Source organism: Desarmillaria tabescens (assembly GCF_030435595.1).
Source record: "Desarmillaria tabescens strain CCBAS 213 chromosome Unknown EV420scaffold_1, whole genome shotgun sequence".
In the NCBI taxonomy this organism is placed as follows: Eukaryota; Fungi; Basidiomycota; class Agaricomycetes; order Agaricales; family Physalacriaceae; genus Desarmillaria; species Desarmillaria tabescens.
This window is the reverse complement of record NW_026848300.1, coordinates 2,695,195-2,714,416: the sequence shown is the minus strand read 5'-3', so window position 1 is coordinate 2,714,416 and position 19,222 is coordinate 2,695,195. Positions and strand designations below refer to the sequence as shown.

The window sequence follows — 19,222 nt, the reverse complement described above, 5'->3', positions numbered from 1 at the left end:
GTTACTGCGACCTTCAGTTGTTCATGTGTGCGTTGCACCCATATAGGTGCTGTGAATATTCCCGGCTCTGGACTCCAGTACTGCCATTAAGCCGTCGTGAACACCGCCTTCCCCATGTAGCATTTTGACCGTTATACCTCCCTTATTCTCCGTGTTCCTTACTGGGCCTGCATATAACTCTTGGCGTCCATTTATATATTCTAAGCCTAATTTGCGTGATTCCTCATTGGCTGCAGGACTAGAACGTGCCTGTAGTTCGTTTTGCGTGGGCCGTTTTTTCACAGTTCGGACTTAAATGCGTATTTATATTCAGGAGATTGTACCGCTATGGCGGGAGCTACCGTAATAGCCTGTTCCCGTGATACCGTCAAAGGCTCAAAATTGAACAATATGGCGTTTTCAACCGACGTTTCCGTTAGCGCCATCATACAAAATTACGATCCCGTGGCGCTTCAAATAAAAAGAGCAGCGTAAAATGTTCCACCTTTCCCCCCCAAAATCAGACTCAAGCCCATGGCAGCAGATACCTACCGTTCTGAAAAAGAATCCGTCAATGTTATCAGGTGCCCAATCTATTCCCACACATCACAACATTATTTAATCTGTTTCCCGCAGAAATTTCATCCCAGCTTGGTTCGCCGTCATCATGGGTACCGGAGCAGTCGACATCCTCTTCCACGTCTTTCCATACGGCAAAGGCTCCCAAGGAATGAAAATCATGGCCCTCATCTTTTTCTTCCTTAATCTATCCCTTTTCATCGTCTTTGCCTTTATCTCTCTAGTCCGTTACATCATGTTTCCTGACACCTGGGGCGCAATGATCCGGCACCCTGTTCAATGTCTCTACACAGGTACCTTCCCCATGGGGTCCATCACTATCCTCACCATCGCCATCGGCCTCATCCATGACGACTACAATTTTGGCGGTAAGCCATTTATGTATGTCCTCTGGTCATTCTGGTGGATAGACGTCCTGTGCTCCTTCCTCTGTTGTTTCGGTGTCCTCCACTATATGTGAGTACCCCAACCCCTCCGTCCCTTCATTTTATATCGAGCCCTTCTCCAGGAAAACCGCCCATACTCACACACTGGAAACCATGACACCCGCCTGGGTACTTCCTGTCATAACCCTAATCGTTACATCCTCCGGTGGAGGTGTCGTAGCCTTGTCGATCTACAAATATTCCCTCAACCACGCGCTGATCACCGCTACTCTCGCGATTTTCATGGTATCCATCGGCCTATCCGTAGCCTTGATGATTTTGACTATATATCTACTTCGCCTGATCCTTCATGGTCTACCACCAGGCGCCACGATAACCTCTGCATTCTTGCCCCTCGGTCCCACAGGCCAGGCAGGTTACTCTATCCTACTCCTTGGACAATTCTTCGAGACAGTCCTGCCCTTGCCCTACGGCTCCTCCAAGCTTCTCCGTGGTGAGAATACCGGTGCATCCATCAACGTTGTCTGCACGATCATAGCTGTCGTGCTATGGGCACTGGCGTCGGGGTGGTTGTTTTTTGCCCTTCTTGGTGTCCAAAACATCCTGCGTCAAACGCGCATTCCCTTCAAAGTAGAGACATGGGGACTTATTTTTCCAAACGTGAGTCTACCGTTCTCCTTTCCTCCCGTTTTCTCACAATCGTACAGGGCGTATACGCGAATCTAACTCTGAGTCTGGCAAGCACTCTTGACTCTACGTTCTTCCGCGTGTGGGGATCCATATATTCGGTCGCAACTTTGATACTTTGGTGTTTCGTGGCCACACGGACGTTAATGTTGATACGCAATAAGCGTATATTCGAAGTCCCATCGTAATTGGATAGTAGGCCACTGCATATCTCGGCGGAATATCTTCTTTCACAGGATATTGACTAAACGATACAATATTCTCTAATGGGGTCCATGCCGAACATATACTGCATTCTTACGTCTCCAATATGGACGAGCATGATATTCCCCCTCTCGTTGTATGACCTTCCCATCCAAGAACTTCGTGAAGACCGTATGGGTCCACATGAATACACCATAAATCACGTCCTTGATCTCCTGTAGATCCTGATCGCACTTGCTCTCCCATCTATCCTTCGACATCTCTTCCCTGCTTCCTCCACGACCGAAATCGATAATCCGGAACGACGGCGTAGAAAGGGAACGCTCAGTTGGACGCGCACTTAGCGGTCCAGGCTGAACAAGGATATTTCTCTGGGTGATGGATCCCTGGATGAATCCCGCATGTTGTAGACGAACGACGAAAGAAAATATCAACTCCCTACACACTAATATGAGCTGCATAATAGAAATAATGCATCATACCACACCTGTCACAGCTTTCCAGCTCATCGATTTGAATCGGTTTGCCGCACTCCTCCATCAAAAGCAAAGGACTGTACACCTCTCGATCCTTTGGATCTTCGGGAACATAATATCCGTAGAACTGAGGGACAACAGCTGGCAGCGGGTTGATTCCCGAGCCATCGTACTCAGCTTCCTCCATGTAATGATATCCACTCCAGGTCTCCTTCAAGTATCTGGGGAGAGACTGATACACTTTCGCCTCATCAGCCAACATCCCAAGTGATGCGTCATCAGACAAGGCTATTTTGACTGCAACTGTGACATCGCCGGTAGGCGAACCTGTGAAAGGGATGTTAGGAACACTCAAACGTCCTTTGTACACTTTTGAGTGGCTGCCGTTCCCTAACTTATTGGCGGGGGACATCTGTAGTTGAGCAATGCACGTTTCCGTCGAGGTAGTCTTCTCCGAGTTAGAGACGGTTGCAGGAATCAAGCGTTTGTAACGTTTGGTATTCGACAATTTTGACGAAGAATCCGATCCAGATGCAAGAACAACACAGTTATCAGAGTCGATGACATCTAGAACCGAGGGGAGCCATTCCGGGGCGATATATTCCTCAAGTTTAGGTGGAAGCATCTTCTCTGGCAGTCAGGACTAGTGGGGATAATATTGGGGCGTTACTTACCTTGTCTTCTTTCACTTCGTCCAGTGGAGTAGAGGAATCACCTCCGATTGTCGTTGATTGCTTCTCCGTCGGAGAATCGGAAACAGTCGCGGCGGCACAAACGTCGTTGGAAGCTTTCTCGTCGCATTTTGAGTCTCCTTCTGCATCTGATGTGCTGCTGTCGGTCGGTGGGATGGTCCCAGAGATGAGTGGCCAGGGTGGCACCAGCACTGGTTGGTGTTCAGTCCTTCCAAGCGTCGTCCAGCACTCTGCAAGCACAGTAAAATTCGTCTTTTGAGTGAGACCAAAGGGTATCTTTGTTAAGATAACAACAGCTCAGTCAGTCACACGAAGATGTAGTGAACAGCTGTATTAAGTACGCTACCTGTTAAGATAACAACAGCTAGATGAGTGTAGCGTAAGAAATAGGTAGTGGATGATAATATGAATGATATACGCACCTCAGTCAGTCACACGAAGATGTAGTGAACAGCTGAGGTGCGTAGAGGGGCAAACGCCGTAGTTATAAGGATCGGGAGAAAGGAGGTATAGTCTAAATATAGTAAGTAGGAACATCGAACGAGAAATAATGAGAATACTGGTAGGGTAGGCTGAATCCTCGACAATCTTTGGGAAGAGCAGCCATTTGAAGGTGCAGAAGAACGATGTAAAAACACACAACAATGGTCAAAAAACGCGTCCAGGAATACGTGAATATCAATTTATACGCATCATTGTTCCCGTCACGTGTGCATAACATTTAAGTTCTCTAAGTGACTCTTACTCCAACATCATGATGTGTTCAAGCCTGTTCAAGCTTTGCTTCGGTACTTGCTCACTGTTGATTCGCATCAGACCTAGAGCTAGGATATTAAATAAGAATAAGAAAATATCCAGCTCAATCTCACATGCGTCATTCTCTCTTTCTACGTGACTACTTTCTCAGGCGCACACGAGTTCCAGATCATCTTTGACTGCGGATTGTGGTACCAGGTTGATGTCCTTGAAGCAAAAAACTCTTGGCACCGTCATTTTTCCGTCGGCTGCGAATAACCAACTGGTGCGAGGGCCAGCGGAGAAATACAAAGGGCGTTTCACGGCCATGGCGCCACCGGAATGCTTCGGTTGATACTCATATGGTGAACGTACTCGTACCTGGCCATACGACCCAGGTTTCTTCTAGGCATTTAAAGGGTCGAGCAAAAGGTGCAGAACGAACTGTGGCAAGATAGAACCAGCCATAGAAAGAGGAGCATATGGATTGCGAGTTCTGAAAAATTCTGAGTTGAAGTCCCTTGAATTCCACGTGAAAATCACGTGGTACGCGCAGCCGGCAATCACCCAAATAAGCAAAAAATAAGCATTGAGATCTGTTGAGGCCCACATGGACCTCTTTCATCGTCGGCTATCGTCGGTTTTGTACGATATCGAAGTTGACGAGAAATATCCGTTGCTGCACCTCATGACAGCGTACCTCTCTGAATATCTGCTGGTACGGCAGGCCGTGGCTCTCCTGGTGATCTTCTTGGAATGCAATATCGTTCTCTGTAGAGCTTCGCTGAAGTCTGTTCGCAGTCGCCCTCCTCAGACTGTGAATATCAATTTTCCGTTCTTTTGCTCCCATGAGACTATGTCTGATATCCCTGGGTCAAAATAAACCCCTGGTAGATGGAGAAACTGTATAAAAAGGCTATGGACGTGCTTGTTCACTCAGTGAAATCATTCATTCGTATCCTCGTTCAAACATGCTCTCTCGCGCTTTTGTTCTAGCTGCACTCTGTACTTTCGTGCTGTCCAAGCCATAAGTCTGTCGCCCTGTCTCGGTTTTTTGTACCTTCCTTCATGCCATCTCAGAGCTGCACGTGTACAATGTCGCACTGCGACTAACGAGTTCCCTGACTCGCCAGCATCTGTCTCACTGTCTAGTGCTATGACCATTTCTGCCGGAGAGACTTTTGAGCCCGATGAGCCATACACCCACTACGACTGCGGCTCCGGTGCTTGCAACGGCCAAACCGAAGGAGGCGATTCCGATGCTGTCTTCCTCTTGGAGGAAGGCGCGACTCTGAGTCGTGTTGTTATCGGAGCCAATCAAGCCGAAGGAGTTCACTGTCTCGGTATCTTTCTTTCCTTCCATTTCCACTTATTCGGCCTGACAGCAGGACACAGGATCGTGCACTTTGTCGCATGTCTGGTTTGAGGTTAGTGGCTACCCAGTGGATTTTTTCCCGACTAATTCGCTAAACCCTTCTATTTAGGACGTGTGTGAAAATGCCATTACCATCAAGCAGACGAGCGGGACATCCAGAATAAACTATGGTGGCGTATGTTCTCATCTTTACCTTTATACAGCTCGATTCTAATGACATTGCATATCTTCTAGGCTAAGGTATACTCACACTCCTGTATTTCATCTCATGCTTACTTTCCAATCTTGTCCTATAGGGTGTTGACGATAAAGGTAGGCCACACCAATAAACATGCAATGCCTATTTTTTATTTTTTTATTTTTTTTAAATCCTAAGTATATTGGTTACACATGCGTATGGTCCAATTTAGCTACCTGTGTTACTGTGTGTATAATGTCATCGATTAAGTCAGCTTAACAAGCTGTGCACTTATGTTATGGCACGAAATTATCCCTCGCCCTCGATAACTTGGTGCGACTCGGGCACTGCCACCTTTTCCCACTTTGGGAAATCCTGACCTCTGCCGAGAAATGGCCGCAATCTATCCGTCACCGTCGTTTCTTCACCAGACCCTTCTCATGGCCTAGTCCTACTTCCCACCAAACTCCATCAATCCCAGTCCTTCTCCGGTCTCTCTTTCCCAGACCTGCCTTACTCCGCCAAGATCACCAACACAGTGTGATCAATTGATGCGGGGGCGATGTGCCGGGCCGGGGTGTGCTTGGATCACCACTCCATTTTGTTACACCTGGGTCCCAACCAGGCGGCAGCCTTGCGGCACGCGACTCCGTTTCCCTGTCTTATTCGAAAGATCACTGGAAGGGCCTCGAACCGATGCCCAGAATGGCAAGGAGAGATAAGATTTGTCGTGTGATTTTAGAGGGGGTAATGGGCGTGACTTGATCATGTTTAGAAAGGGAGGCTGCGTTTCACGTGATTCGGATATCAGAAGTGGTAGAACCCGGAAAGTGTCTAGAGTGTTACTTTCTGGGGGGTGGGGGGCTCGAACTCGCGAGTGCGAAAATAAATATTTTCTGTGTGGAACGAGGTACAATCGAGCAAGCAGAGGTAACCACTACACCATCTGCCCCCTTGCAATGCCCATTAACTGACAGTTTTACTGTTAAGTTGTCCAACATAATGGTAGGGCCATATCTATTTAATGGGCTGACTCGGGATGAATAAACTTTCCGCACCTACAGGTGGAGGCACGGTATGTTCGATCCTGCATCTAGAAACCTTCCTTCGACTAAATCCAAACCCAGGTTATTATCAACTCCGTGAGTCGACCATCCTATGAATACCAGTCCCGACTCAAATTCCGACTGCCACCGTTTTAGTTCTACGTTGAAGACTTCGGAAAGCTCTACCGTAGTGTAAGCACTTGCCCTTATCGTGGCGACTCATCTGTCCCTGATATACCTATATGTTAGTGTGGTAACTGGTAAACGCCATAATTCCTCCTCTTGAACATTCCTTACATCTGCGCACGTCTAGTGACACACAATACGAAAGGCACGTCCAGATTAATGATGTGTGGGCTGTCGATGGTGAGCCGTACCTCGTTTTTCGGTACCCAACGCCCTTGTTCACTGGGTATGTCTGACTAGGCGATGTCCTTGCTGGTATCAATTCGTAATTCTCACTTTATCCGACTCGATCGCTTGATAATAAATGATATTTAGGAACTACGGAGAGTGTGTAATTTTACAGGTGTTTCAGCTCAATCTGCTTATGACATCGATAGCACTGCGACGATCCGCACCACCCAAGTTGATAATGTCGACACGATCTGCGAGAGGTGAGAACTCGATTATTTAGATTCCTACTGAAATTCCAACGGCGAATTCAAGGTATGAGGGCAATGACGATGGCGATGAACCTGAGGAGCTTGGTTCTGGTCCTGACAGCAAAGTGAGTAACCACTGCTCCCAACCGTTGTTACCATTAAATCTGGCTTCTAGTATTGCCTCTACTCGGATGATGATATAACGGAGCTCTGAGTCCTTCATCTTGCCACTGGTTCAGGTTCTATATTTTGTAAACACAATGAAATATAACTTTTCTCTGTTGTGTGCTCTGTATCATCATGTAAATAAGCCTAGTTTTTAAATGCTTCTAGACAGACGGGCAGCTATGAGATATTGTTTGCCGATTCTGTTTGCTCTCAGAAATTGCTCGAAATAAATGTTTCTGTTTTCCGGCCCGGGGTCCCGTACACCTCCAACTTGCTCCAGTACGTCGATGCTCTTGAGCACCCTTGTCCCTTCAATCTCCTTAGAAATCGTCACCCTACTCAAAAATAACGGAATAATAACAGACAGAGACCTCTTATTCCAGGAATCTGCTCTCGACATATACCTAAAGTTACCTCGCGACGCGTTAACACTACCGCAACTTCGTGCATTCATCGTACGCGTTACAGAGCTGCTTTCTGCCCCAGGAATTTGCTCTGCTGATATACCAGATGCTCCTCATTCAAAACTACTTACAGGTGTTGCCGAATTGGATGCTCTCACGGATGGCTTTGCTAGGTCGCAAATAGTTGAAATTTCTGGGGACAGAGGATCAGGAAAGACGGTGCGTTTCTTCTCAAAAATACTTGTATAGCGCTAATAACCGGAAAGGCATTTGCGTTGAATTTGACTGTCCGTTATCTGCAGGCTCAGCGGGACTCCGTTGCACTATGGATTGACACGCGTGGCGAGTCCTCACCTGACCGAGCCTACCGTATCCAGACTTCAATGGACCCAGAGGTGAGATTATTCTTTACCTTGAACAATGGCTATGTGTTAATGAAACCAGGCCTCAGACGTCTTGGACCGGCTGCAGATTTCTGTGGCATTCGAAATTGAGGCTGTCTATGAGGTTCTGTGGGCACTTCCAGCGTTGCAGCAACGCGTCGGCTGCATCTTTATCGATAGCATTACTCCTATACTACGAACCAACCTGAGCGCTGTTTCATCTCAAGGGCATGCCATCATGAGTGGCTTCATGCAACAATTACGTTCATTGGCCCAGGCTCTCTCTTTGACAGTTTTCGTGAGTGTATTAGCATTTTCAGTGCACATATAACTTGAGCATTTCACAAGGTCATCAACGACGCTACTGCCCTTAGAGGAGATAATTCCCTGTCCGCCTTTGATTGGACCACGAAGAAGCCAGCTCTCGGCCCCTCGTTTTCCTTCATGAGCGATTCAACCTTATGGCTTTCAAGATGTCAGGATCAAGGCGACGCAGAAATCTATGTCGCTGAAATGCTTCATTCCCGGTCTACAGTTAGTTTGTTCAATCTTCCTTGATGTGAGCTTACGCAAGTCGTAGCATTCGAACACTTGGACGTGTTTTCGGATCTGCGATGAAGTATTGAAATCTGCTTAATTTTCTGTTCTAGTCCGCCCTCATAGCACCTTTTCCAACGCTATCACCTCCTCTATTGCGCCGTAATGTTTGTTCACCGCCAAAGCATCCCAGGCAACTCGTTTCAGCGGCGCCCGCACTACCGTCTCACCGTAATCAAAGTTCCTCGAAACGATACTCTTCACACCTCCGATCCCTCCAATCTTCTGCACAGCCCAGTCTGCATGTCCCATCTTAGCTTGCAGTGCAGTGGCCTCCTCCAACTTCCCCTCCCGGTAAAGCTGTAGCAGTTTTCCGTGCAGCTTGGGCACGATGTTTACAGATGCACCTATCAACCCTGCACTCCCTGAAATAAGACCATGAAGGAAAAAATCCGTTCTTCCCGCAAAAACGGCAAACTCGGAGGGCGAGAATCGTGAAGTGAGCCGCTGAAGTTTCCCAATGTTCCCACAAGAAAGTTTAGTGCCTACGATGTTTGGATGTGCGGCAAGAGTGGCGATGGTGTCCGAGTCAAGATCCTGGCCAGCTGTAACGACAGGGAAGTTGTAGATCATGGTAGGGATGGGGGAGGCATCGGCAACCTGGCAGGCTTGCACATCATATGGATAGCTGAGAAATCGGAAGACATACCTCGGTGTGGAACTTGATCACGTTGTCCACCGTCATCTGTGGGGGCCAAGTAGATGGTGTAAGGACGAGGACATGGGATGCACCGGCTTCCTTCGCGTCAATATTAAACTGCTTCGTCTCCCTTGTCGACTGAGCACCCGTTCCAGCGATGACTACAGTATTCTGAAACCCATTCTCATCCAAAGTCTTGCGAGTGAGCTTGATCGCCTCTATACGTTCTTCGCGCGAGAGGAGCTGAGCTTCTCCATTGCTGCCTTGTACCAGGATTCCAGTCACGCCTCCCTACTCGATATTAGTTGTCTTTACTTCGTTTAGAGACTATTGTGCACCTTGGCCAGTCTTAGGACATGTGCTTTGATCGCTGGGACATCGAAATCCTCGCTCTCGGTCATAAAAAGGACCGCAGGGACGTAGTATCCGGGAGGTGGAGGGATCGACATTCTGATGGTGGATCACAGATACGGTGTTCGAAGGCAACGCGACACGGATGTCTGGCGATTTCGCAGCTCGGTACTAGGGAGATGACTGCTTCAAGCTCAGTTATCGAAACTCAAATTCCGTCAGAATTCCGGTCCGCAACTACGACCACCACGTGTTTCATTTCTCATCAATCTTTCAATCCGATTCGAACTTGACACATGTTCTGGAGATAACAAAGGGACCTTCTATACCTCCATCGAGTCCGAAATATTTTTGTTGTTTTTGCTCATGGTTGTCACTGAACTCCAAGTTTCGTTCGCACGCAGCCTGCACTTCTTCAGTTATAACACGTGGTCTCTCAGATCTCGCGACTTTTGTCGGGAAAACATATTTGGAGCAAGGTGCCATGTTGCTCAGTCTTCCATCAAGGTCAGCTTACCTCGCTGGCTGCGCGTCGCGACATCTTTGATCAACTTGGATGACCTTCATGATGGAATTTTTGTTGACTCTGGAGTCTGAAGAGCTGCTAGCATCTTTGGGAATAGCAGGCAGCTCTGAGCTCGCTGTCTTATGCCTGCAGGCAACGCCATCGTCGACTTGGACTTGTACGCGATGATCTCTTCCGCGGCGATGGTTATGGCACTGTTGAAAAGGATGGATATGGAAATTCGTCGGACACAGAACGACGGTTGTAGATGCCCAGCTCTCATATCTGACGTAATTACTAGTACGAGGAGAGAGGGCATAATGCACGCTCACGGCTTAGAGCGCAATGTACTGAAACAATGAAAGCACGAGAATCATAAACAAGCGATTCTTGCTTTTCACTCGCGTTGTAAATAATCAAAAGACGTCAAAATATACAAGTGAAACTTTGGGTAACACTACGACTCTTGCCACAAATATGTACTGGCGAGATAATCTGGGTTGGCCTCCAATTCTACTCAAAGAATGAGGGAAAAGTTTAAAAGGAGAATGACTTGCCAGAGGAAGTGGTAGCAAAGGAAACACTGACACAGCATAAAGGGTAATTGTGATATTCGAAGTAGGGTAGATTGTCGGCCACGTAAGAAGGATGACACTAGATTTGATCTTATCAATCGGCACAAATTATCATGTGAAAGCGACTAGCGTCCCCACAGGGCACGCTGAATTGAATTAGCGCTACGTCTTGATCCCCAACTACCACTTTCACCGTCACCATCATGTCCGACCTCAAAGTAGACGGTTTCAAGGCTCGCTGCTCTCGTTATCCATATCAATTACATACTGACGCGTGACGGTTACCAGTCCTCTGCCTTTATCGCCGACCTTGGCTCCTCCTTTGCAAGCTACTCCGACGCCGAGAAGAAGAATCAGATCAAAAAGGTGCTAGCATCTGTTTCTTTCTGTCATATTTGCTCTTAATATCTCTTAGACCAATGGCGTATTTGAGCTGCAAGTGACGAACGGCGAGGGCAAGAAGGCAGTCTGGACCATCGACTTGAAGAACAAGGGCGAGGTTACAACGGGACCGCCTCCAACGAAGGCCGATATTATCATCACCGTTTCGGATGATACTTTGGCGGATCTGGCATCTGGAAAGGTGAGTTGCATAATTTGCTGGCAGACACCTTGCAAGCTGACGCAATCCTAAGCTTAATGGCCAAAAGGCGTTCATGACTGGAAAACTCAAGACAAAGGGAAACATTATGCTTGCAACCAAACTTGACGCTGTACTCAAGGTAAACTCTCTTCAAATCAGAGATCAAAAACGCGCTCAAATTGTGCATAGGGTGCCAAAGCTAAGCTATAGTGTATACAGCATTTCTACCATACCGTTACGGGTTCAATATGCAAGGATTAAAGATATATTGCTCGTGAATTAGTGAGTGGGGAACATGAAGCCCGAACAAAAACCAAGTATAAAACAATAAAATAACTACGTTAAAGTCGTTAGAACATGTTTCCGAACAAACCACGCTGTCGACGTGGTGCCGGTTGAGGATCAGCTCGAAGTGTTGACAAGCTATTCAGCTGCTTCATGACCTTTGGGAAAATGAGCACGAGGTCATTGAACCATGCGGACTATTTACCTCTTCCAATTTATCCTTCCGCTGCTGCAAATCTAAGTGTGCTCTCACAGCAGGATTTTCACGCGCAAACTCGATAATCTCTTGGCGATCCAGGTCATACAGTAGCCGGGAGTCAATTTCACGAGGGAACTGCAAAGGGGGGTGAAAATCGCGCCCTGACACAAGGAACTGAACCCACCTGATAAAAGAACTGGTCCAACAATTCGATGTTGATGAACATGGCGGACGTGTAAGCTAGCTTGTCAGCTACGACATTAAGAAATGCCTCAGGACAAAGGACATCGTTATCGGGCCCCGCCTTGCATCGCTTGGAACGCAAGGCTGCCAGACGCAGTTTCAGGATGTTTAGGCGGTCATTGTACAAGATGGCATGACGAGCTGCAGACGGCATGAGCTTCTAGCCCGACACAGCAAACAGGCAACTCACCATCCAGTATCTGAGCAGGAGGATACTTGTAAGATTCTGGAACCGGCTCAGGTTCCTCCGAATCCGACTCCCACTTCTTGGCCTTCCTCTTCCTGTCTTCCTCCTCCAAACTCCTGACGTACCCAATTAACCCACCTAACCGTCGGCTACCACCAACCTTCTTCCTCAGCTCCTTCAGCTTTGTCTCACACATACCCAGCTCCTTCTCGAACAGATCAATAGCTTTCTGTCTTCCTTGCTCCCACTCACGGTCCTCCACTTCGACCTCGTATTTAAACGGTTTGATGCAGTTTTCGACCTGGTCTGACGTGACACCGATTCGATCTCTTAGAATCATGTGTGAGAACTGGATGAGCCTCTCCGCAGCCCGTGGATGGTAATTGAAAGGATCTGCTGATGCAATCGAGTCGATTAAAGCCCTCAATCCATCAGCGACGAGAAGCGTCGAGTCTCGGCCAACACCCGACTTGGTCAAAAGCGACGATGCAGCTTCCAACTTGTGTCTCCAAAAGCTGTCTACATTCTCGGGCTTTACACGAGGGTCTGCTGCCAGTTCGCCAAGTTCTGGTGCACGCTTGTCAAGCCAGTAGAGCTGCTCAAGCACGTCCATGACTTTGTCATCCAGCATGTTCTTTAGCTTCTCCCGAATGATAGGTCGACGAAATTGCTGCATGGCATCCTTGAATCGTAGCTTCAGCTTATCCATCGTCTCGGCAACGTACGACTCTGCTGTGATGCGTCTGTCATTGTATTGCACCTTGAATTGATACGTCGCCTCTTCGAGTTCAAGTTGTACGGCGTTTGTAATGCCATGTAATGACGACGCCATGGACGATTCCAAAACCTCCATCAACCGGCGTCTCAGCGTGCCCGTTCCTACCATTAAGGAAGACGAGCTGCCAAAGATATCTCGGTGTGAAGCAAAGTAATCGCTCTCGGCCTTGCGTATCAGCTCGGTCGAGGTATGCGGCCGTCCCTTGTTATCCGGAGACTTTGACACGACGCCGACATATCCCAAGTGAAGGGGGTATCGGTTACCAGACAAGATGGTTGCGCCCTGTTCTGGTTCTACCAGATCCATCTTCGTTATTACGCCGATGGTGCGAAGGCCCAGCGGATCAACCTTCCGACTGGCCCTCAAAGCAGGAGAATTGGCAAGATCGACATCGGCAGCACATACAGCAAGGATAATATTAGGCTCCTTGATGTATTTTTCACAGAGGCCGGCAATCTTCTCCTTGAGCGATTCTGGCTGGTCCATGGAAGAAATTTGAACATATCCGGGAAGGTCAATGAGGGTAAGGTCGGGTACATTGGGAGAGTATATTCGGAGGTCGATAGGTTCATTGGAAACGGCTTCGGAAGTGGGTACGGCGAGGTTGAGCTCAGTGAGGGTGCGCTGGATGGCACTGAAATCCTTTATTTGACCCAGGCTCATGCCAGGGAACTCGCCGTATTCAACAACCTTTCCATCGGTAGCGGGTGTGTGAACCAAAGTTAATTCGATGGGTCGGCGCGTCACCATGTTATTACCTCTGTCATGCATTAGTACATACTAAGATATGGAAGGAAAGCAGACGTACTTGGGCAGAAACTCGTGCCCTACGATCGCCTCCAGAACTGAACTCTTCCCGGAGCTCTGACTTCCAATGACTACGATACTTGGCAGCTTGAGCGCGTCGCTCTGGTCTATGCTGAGTAGCATGCTGCGAATTTCGATAAGCTTTCTCGTCAGGTGCATGAGGCCATTTTGTCGGACATCAGGAGTGGAAGGGGATTCGTCGTTGGGCGAAGACATAGTTGCAGCGACAAGAGCGGCGACTGCTGCTTCGTCAGTCGGTGGTTTCTTGTTGGATTGTCGTTCGCCCTCGTTACCCTCGCTTTCACCGCTGCCTTCCTTGCGCTTCCTCTTTCCAAAAAAGTCTTTAATAAACTTGGCAGCACCTGTCTCCGGTATGTCTGGCAGCTTGACTTCTGAGACGCGAGACCGAACGGCCTTCAAACCATCGGTTGCCGAGTCGAACATGTCAGTCGCAGTGTCTTGAACGGTATTAAGCCATGCCTGTGAACGACTTCTCAGCTCTAAAAAAAATTAGCCATGAGCGTTGAAATACACAGACGCGATACCGTAGCGCACCTTCAAACTTATAATTCGCATACCCAAAGCCCCCAGCGCCTATCGTCGCCCCCGCTATAGGCACCCGGAACGCCCTTGCGACAAATCTCGGTATTGACGAGTACGAAATGGCGCGAACATGCATACGACGGAGATTCTGAACCGGCGACGCATATCGATGTCGGAGGGATCCTGATGCGAAAAAGGTGGTAAACTGGCGGTGCACTGGACGTGGCAGCTCTGCATGTCGTCGCGAGGTATTCAGCCCGTATGTGACGGCTTTCTGGGCCTTGAGTAACGACGACAGTGGTCGTCGTGTAGCATGCATACCGGCAACCACATACGACGCTTGGTGCCGCTTTGACTATGTCTTATGTAATACCGACGGTTATGGTTCACTGCGGCTTGCGGCTGTTTGGCAAGCTCCTCTTTCCAACCTTCATGGCGGCTTCGGAGCTGCCCGAGAATACACCTTTACGTCTGCCTTTGCGGTCCAGAGCTTCTGCAGCCCGGCTATCTAGTCTCGAAATTTCTGTTCATCGCAAAGTACTCACTAACCCTGTACGTATGGACATGCTATGCTGGCTACTACGGCCTCGTGTGTCTTTCATTTACAAACTCGGCCCCTCTACACTTTCCCGCTACGATGTATAATCTATCTTTGCTCGTAACCTTTATTTCCACGCCTTGGGGTGGTATTTCACGTTTCCCTTGACATTGAAAACTCTACTACACGAAATTGGCTGCTTGATTCCATTTTATATCGTCCAAAGTGCGGTAGGTATAGAGATAGTTCTCGTCAGTCTTGTAACTTGTGACTCAACTGCAACGCAGACACCAATATTTCTTTTTATAATCAAGACAAGGACCCAACGACCACTACGCTTGACGCAACTCAGTTGCATGATTTTACGCAGCCTACAACTGGGACTTCATATAGTCTTGCTCCAAGTCCCATCCGGAAACCTTCTATCAGATCGCACAGTACCTGGCCCCTTGATTGTCTGTCTATGCTTTGGAACTTGTCAGATCGAAGACGTTGAAACCAATTTGTCCATGCAGAGCTACTAAGAACAATGGCGAAGACGATAAAATTACATGGGATTAGAAAAAAACTGCTGCTTAAAGTGATCCTAGAAGAGCGGGAGCGTCGAGCTGAGAGATGAATATTACTCTTCTGATGTGGCGGGAGATGGTTGATCACGATATGGCCGGAAATGCCCTTCAAGAACTCTCTGCTCAACGTTTGTCTGTCGGTGGTTTTTTGTTGGACTGCTGCTCGCCTTCCCCGTCGCCTTCCTTATGTAATTTTTTGCCAAACAAGTCCTTAATGAACTTCGTAGCTTCCTTTGGAATGTCTGGGAGCTTGACTTCTGAGACACGAGACTCAACGGCTTTGAAGCCTTTGACTGCCGTGTCGCCAACATTGGTCGCAGTGTCTTTCACGGTACTGATCAATGCCTGTAACCGACTTCTCAGTTCCAAGAAGCGGTTTCGAGTGTTCGCATACGCTGACCTGTGCTGCGTCTGGGCGCTTAACTTCTTCGGAGGCGTGAGACCAAAGGGCCTTCAAGCTATTGACTGCTGTGTCACCGGTATTAGTCACAGTGTCTTTCACGTTATTGACCCCAGCCTGTATCCACCTGTCCAGCATCCACCTTTTCAGCTCTAACATAGTCATGAGTGTTCGCATATGGCTAACGACAAGTAGCGCACCTCCGAACTTGTAACTCGCATACCAGCATCCCCCAAAGACTATTATCACCATCATTATAGGCACCCGGAATGTTCTTACGATAGATGCTAATGTTGACGACTCGGAGCCTAAAATGTGCAAATGAACGCGAGAGGGATTTTGGACACGCGATCCATATCGATTTTTTCGGAGGGACTTCGTTAAAAAGGAGGTGGTGAACTGATGGTGCACTGGCTGTCGCAGCGAAGCGCTCAGTCCATATGGGGCGGCTTTCTGGGCCTTGAGCATCGACAGCAGTGGTCGCCGTATAGTTTGCATACCGATGCTGCTTTGACTCCTTTGGCTCTAACCTTAGACGGGTTTATGTAGCAAAAACAGCCCACTACGACCTCTAACAAGGTGCTGGCTGGAGATGAGAAGAGTCAAGGACGAGGGCAAGTTCGAGTTCATCAGCACCTGATGATCTGATACTTACTAGCGCTGGGAAAATTATGTAACTTTGGTACAATAGAAATCACTACTTCTTGCCGAGCTTCCTGTAGGGGACGTAATCTCCATGGCGCTTGAAAGAAGAAAAGTGAGATATAAACAGTCTTGGAATTTTATGAAATCGGAATGATCGACACGAAATGCTTGCCATGCTCTCACACTAACATTCACGGCACAGAAGTCTCCGCACGCCAGAATCAATCACGAACCCAAGACCTTCAATCTCACTGTGCCTAAACGTGCTCTGGATACAACTGAAGACGTGTACAAAGACCAACGTCTCTGGATCAAAGGGCATCTACAGACTATTCATCGACTAATCCTCTACAGGAAGATACTGCTGCTCAAGAAGTAGTTCCAACATATAGTTACTGAATCAAAGGGCTCACCGAACATTTGCGGCGTAGGGAAACTGAGATGACGACGAGAAAGTACAGCAAGGCAAGCAAAGCGACGGGCAAATACACAACAGTGCAATAAAATCGGCAGAACAAAGGTGGAAGGTTTAAATGAGAGAAATGACTCTACCTCGTAATAGTAGTAGTAGCAGTCAAACTGAGAACTAGGCAGCTTCGCGGCAGCGGCGAGCTACTAGCGTCGTGTGCAGTTCCACGGCGCGTACTGTGCCACGGTATGTAGACCGCATTTCGCGAGGCTCTAAGTTCAAAGTTGTTGAGCATCTAGCTGCAGACACCATAAGAATAGCACCCGTCAGCACTTTTCCTCTTACCATGAATTTCTGTGTGCCTTTCGAGTTTCGAGATAATACAAGAATTTTGTTGGACGTCAAGTTGATACGGACTTGCCCCTAACCCTAGATGACCTTATGTAACGCTGACTCCATAATAGGCAGTGCTCTTCTATCACTACCTCCCACCATCGTCAAGCATGGGTTTGCTTTTATCCCTCCCTATTTTCGGAGGACTTAGTACCATTGCGACGTCATGCCTCGCTGGACTCGCCTTCTGCTGCACCTCGACGGCTGGTACGCAAGACCGTCCTTTCACCGTCCAGTACTAACACGCAGCAACAGCATCCATGTTCTTCAAGTCTTGTAATTGTAATTCGTCAATAGCGACTCGTGTTGGATTTGCAGTATGAGAAATTTGCTGTCTCTTGGATGTTTCTCACTGCCTCTCCCAGATAATATTCTGTTTGAATTCAATACTCGCCTGGGTAATGAAAACAGACATCGCCATAAAGCAGATAGAGAAATGGAGCTACGACTACATTAAGATGGATTGTGCAGGCGATAAATGCTACGGAGTCCTTGCGGCAAGTCTTTCCATTGAGCTCTTGACGGTGTACTTACCCCCAAATTAGGTGCACCGAATCTGCTTTGCTCTTGCTCTCGTCCATACCATCCTCAGCCTTTCGCTCATCGGTGTTCGAGACACTCGTGATAAACGGGCTGCAATTCAAAATGGGTACGCTTTTCAAAAGTCACTAAATGCTTGTCTCTTACATCTCTCAGATGGTGGGGCCCCAAAGTTCTCCTCTGGCTGGTCTTCGTGGTCGTTTCCTTCTTCATACCAAATTCGTTCTTCATGTTCTGGGGAAATTACGTGTCAATGATTGGCGCCACTCTCTTCATCCTCCTTGGCCTGGTCCTTCTCGTCGATTTCGCTCATTCGTGGTCGGAAACCTGTCTAGACAACTGGGAGAATTCCTCTACAGGCTCCAATTTCTGGCAGTGGATTCTCGTCGGATCTACTGCGGCGATGTACATCTTCACAATTACCATGACCGGCCTCCTGTACGGTTTCTTCGCTGGTTCAGGCTGCACGCTGAACCGTTTCTTCATCTCGTTCAACCTGGCACTCTCTATCATTGTTACGATCATGTGCGTTCACCCGGTTGTCCAAGAATACAACCCCAAGTCAGGATTAGCACAGTCAGGAATGGTTACCGCCTATTGTACATACCTCATCGTCTCCGCTGTGAGCAATCACACGGACGACAACCAGCCGTGCAATCCGCTGAGAAACGGAACCGGAACTCGTACAGCCGCAGTCGTTCTTGGCGGCGTTTTTACGTTTTTGGCCATTGCGTATTCAACGACACGCGCTGCTACTCAAAGTCGGGCTTTGGTTGGCAACAAGAGCAAGAAGACTGGGCCGGTGCATCTGCCAGGAAATGACCATCTAGATGGTCATGCTGAGATGGGTGTAGTGAATACGCAACCTAGCCGGACAGAGTCACCGCGATATCAAGCATTGTTGGCCGCCGTCGAAGCCGGGTAAGTCATACCGTATCTAAGTGGATTCTTTGGTAGCTTATACTCTGTAGAGCAATCCCAGCATCGGTTCTCGACGAAGAAGAGTCGGATGAGGAAGACGAAGTTGTCGGTGAAACGCGAGATGATGAACGTTCAGGAACTCGTTACAACGTAAGTTGTCGTTTTCAGTGGTTTGCGTTTTCTACTGAAGCTCTTTTCCAGTATTCCTGGTTCCATGTTATCTTTGCGATGGCGACGATGTATGTCGCCATGCTGCTGACGGACTGGTAAGTGACGTTCTTATGCTTAGAAGCACAAGTCTCAACGAAATCTAGGAATGTTGTATCCAACAAACCGATATCGACACCTGTGGATCCAAACTCGGACGTTTACATAGGACGGTCTGAAGTGGCGATGTGGATGCGAGTTGTGTCTAGCTGGGTGTGCATGCTGCTGTACATGTGGAGTCTTCTTGCACCTGCAATCATGCCTGACAGGTTTGCCGATGACTACTAGGGATTTTACTATATATTTTTTGGATACATTCTATGTTATATTTTGAAGATAATTGCATTGACGAAACATTAGCATACTATTGGATGAGGTATCGGCCGAAAGTCCGAAAGAGTCATTATTTG

At 48.0% G+C, this 19,222-nt stretch overlaps 9 protein-coding genes across 9 annotated transcripts; 5 read left to right on the top strand and 4 right to left on the bottom strand.

Annotated features, from left to right (window-relative positions):
• The first annotated feature begins 248 nt into the window (after positions 1–248).
• EV420DRAFT_85365 (voltage-dependent anion channel) lies at positions 249–2,046 on the top strand. The gene is made up of 4 exons (XM_060483722.1): positions 249–563; positions 616–1,014; positions 1,067–1,604; positions 1,652–2,046. Exons 1-4 carry the CDS (start codon positions 514–516, stop codon positions 1,817–1,819), a joined length of 1,155 nt encoding a protein of 384 aa, XP_060339815.1. The 5' UTR covers positions 249–513; the 3' UTR covers positions 1,820–2,046.
• Positions 2,047–2,113: 67 nt separating this feature from the next.
• Positions 2,114–2,729, bottom strand: EV420DRAFT_1222489 (uncharacterized protein; the record flags this gene model as incomplete). Its single annotated transcript, XM_060466472.1, has 2 exons — positions 2,114–2,273; positions 2,323–2,729. Coding segments are annotated over 2 exons (567 nt in total), but the record flags the coding sequence as incomplete, so codon positions are not given.
• A 2,165-nt stretch (positions 2,730–4,894) lies between these two features.
• Positions 4,895–7,327, top strand: EV420DRAFT_1662825 (pectate lyase C; the record flags this gene model as incomplete). Its single annotated transcript, XM_060478938.1, has 15 exons — positions 4,895–5,068; positions 5,124–5,165; positions 5,223–5,288; positions 5,348–5,353; positions 5,410–5,425; positions 6,356–6,366; positions 6,419–6,433; positions 6,494–6,529; positions 6,587–6,597; positions 6,651–6,703; positions 6,764–6,788; positions 6,839–6,850; positions 6,901–6,954; positions 7,007–7,067; positions 7,118–7,327. The coding sequence occupies 15 exons, from the start codon at positions 4,895–4,897 to the stop codon at positions 7,154–7,156; spliced, it is 621 nt and encodes a 206-aa protein (XP_060339813.1). The 3' UTR covers positions 7,157–7,327.
• Positions 7,328–7,373: 46 nt separating this feature from the next.
• On the top strand, positions 7,374–8,505 carry EV420DRAFT_85130 (P-loop containing nucleoside triphosphate hydrolase protein). The gene is made up of 4 exons (XM_060483709.1): positions 7,374–7,733; positions 7,781–7,909; positions 7,959–8,195; positions 8,246–8,505. The coding sequence occupies exons 1-4, from the start codon at positions 7,398–7,400 to the stop codon at positions 8,453–8,455; spliced, it is 912 nt and encodes a 303-aa protein (XP_060339812.1). The 5' UTR covers positions 7,374–7,397; the 3' UTR covers positions 8,456–8,505.
• A 49-nt stretch (positions 8,506–8,554) lies between these two features.
• Positions 8,555–9,583, bottom strand: EV420DRAFT_1257436 (uncharacterized protein; the record flags this gene model as incomplete). Its single annotated transcript, XM_060466831.1, has 3 exons — positions 8,555–9,094; positions 9,144–9,425; positions 9,473–9,583. The coding sequence occupies 3 exons, from the start codon at positions 9,581–9,583 to the stop codon at positions 8,555–8,557; spliced, it is 933 nt and encodes a 310-aa protein (XP_060339811.1).
• A 1,185-nt stretch (positions 9,584–10,768) lies between these two features.
• On the top strand, positions 10,769–11,358 carry EV420DRAFT_1473127 (SCP2 sterol-binding domain-containing protein; the record flags this gene model as incomplete). Its single annotated transcript, XM_060469102.1, has 5 exons — positions 10,769–10,783; positions 10,854–10,931; positions 10,981–11,148; positions 11,201–11,287; positions 11,338–11,358. 5 exons carry the CDS (start codon positions 10,769–10,771, stop codon positions 11,356–11,358), a joined length of 369 nt encoding a protein of 122 aa, XP_060339810.1.
• On the bottom strand, positions 11,307–14,543 carry EV420DRAFT_1497963 (P-loop containing nucleoside triphosphate hydrolase protein). Its single transcript, XM_060470947.1, has 6 exons — positions 14,203–14,543; positions 13,649–14,147; positions 12,066–13,600; positions 11,817–12,016; positions 11,639–11,767; positions 11,307–11,591 (listed from the first exon to the last, which is right to left on the bottom strand). Exons 1-6 carry the CDS (start codon positions 14,507–14,509, stop codon positions 11,499–11,501), a joined length of 2,763 nt encoding a protein of 920 aa, XP_060339809.1. The 5' UTR covers positions 14,510–14,543; the 3' UTR covers positions 11,307–11,498.
• An 877-nt stretch (positions 14,544–15,420) lies between these two features.
• Positions 15,421–16,195, bottom strand: EV420DRAFT_1473125 (uncharacterized protein; the record flags this gene model as incomplete). Its single annotated transcript, XM_060469101.1, has 3 exons — positions 15,421–15,642; positions 15,698–15,849; positions 15,898–16,195. The coding sequence occupies 3 exons, from the start codon at positions 16,193–16,195 to the stop codon at positions 15,421–15,423; spliced, it is 672 nt and encodes a 223-aa protein (XP_060339808.1).
• Positions 16,196–17,153: 958 nt separating this feature from the next.
• On the top strand, positions 17,154–19,212 carry EV420DRAFT_1497945 (serine incorporator/TMS membrane protein). The gene is made up of 8 exons (XM_060470946.1): positions 17,154–17,351; positions 17,400–17,461; positions 17,510–17,641; positions 17,690–17,793; positions 17,841–18,605; positions 18,656–18,755; positions 18,807–18,871; positions 18,920–19,212. Exons 1-8 carry the CDS (start codon positions 17,255–17,257, stop codon positions 19,098–19,100), a joined length of 1,506 nt encoding a protein of 501 aa, XP_060339807.1. The 5' UTR covers positions 17,154–17,254; the 3' UTR covers positions 19,101–19,212.
• Positions 19,213–19,222: the final 10 nt, after the last annotated feature.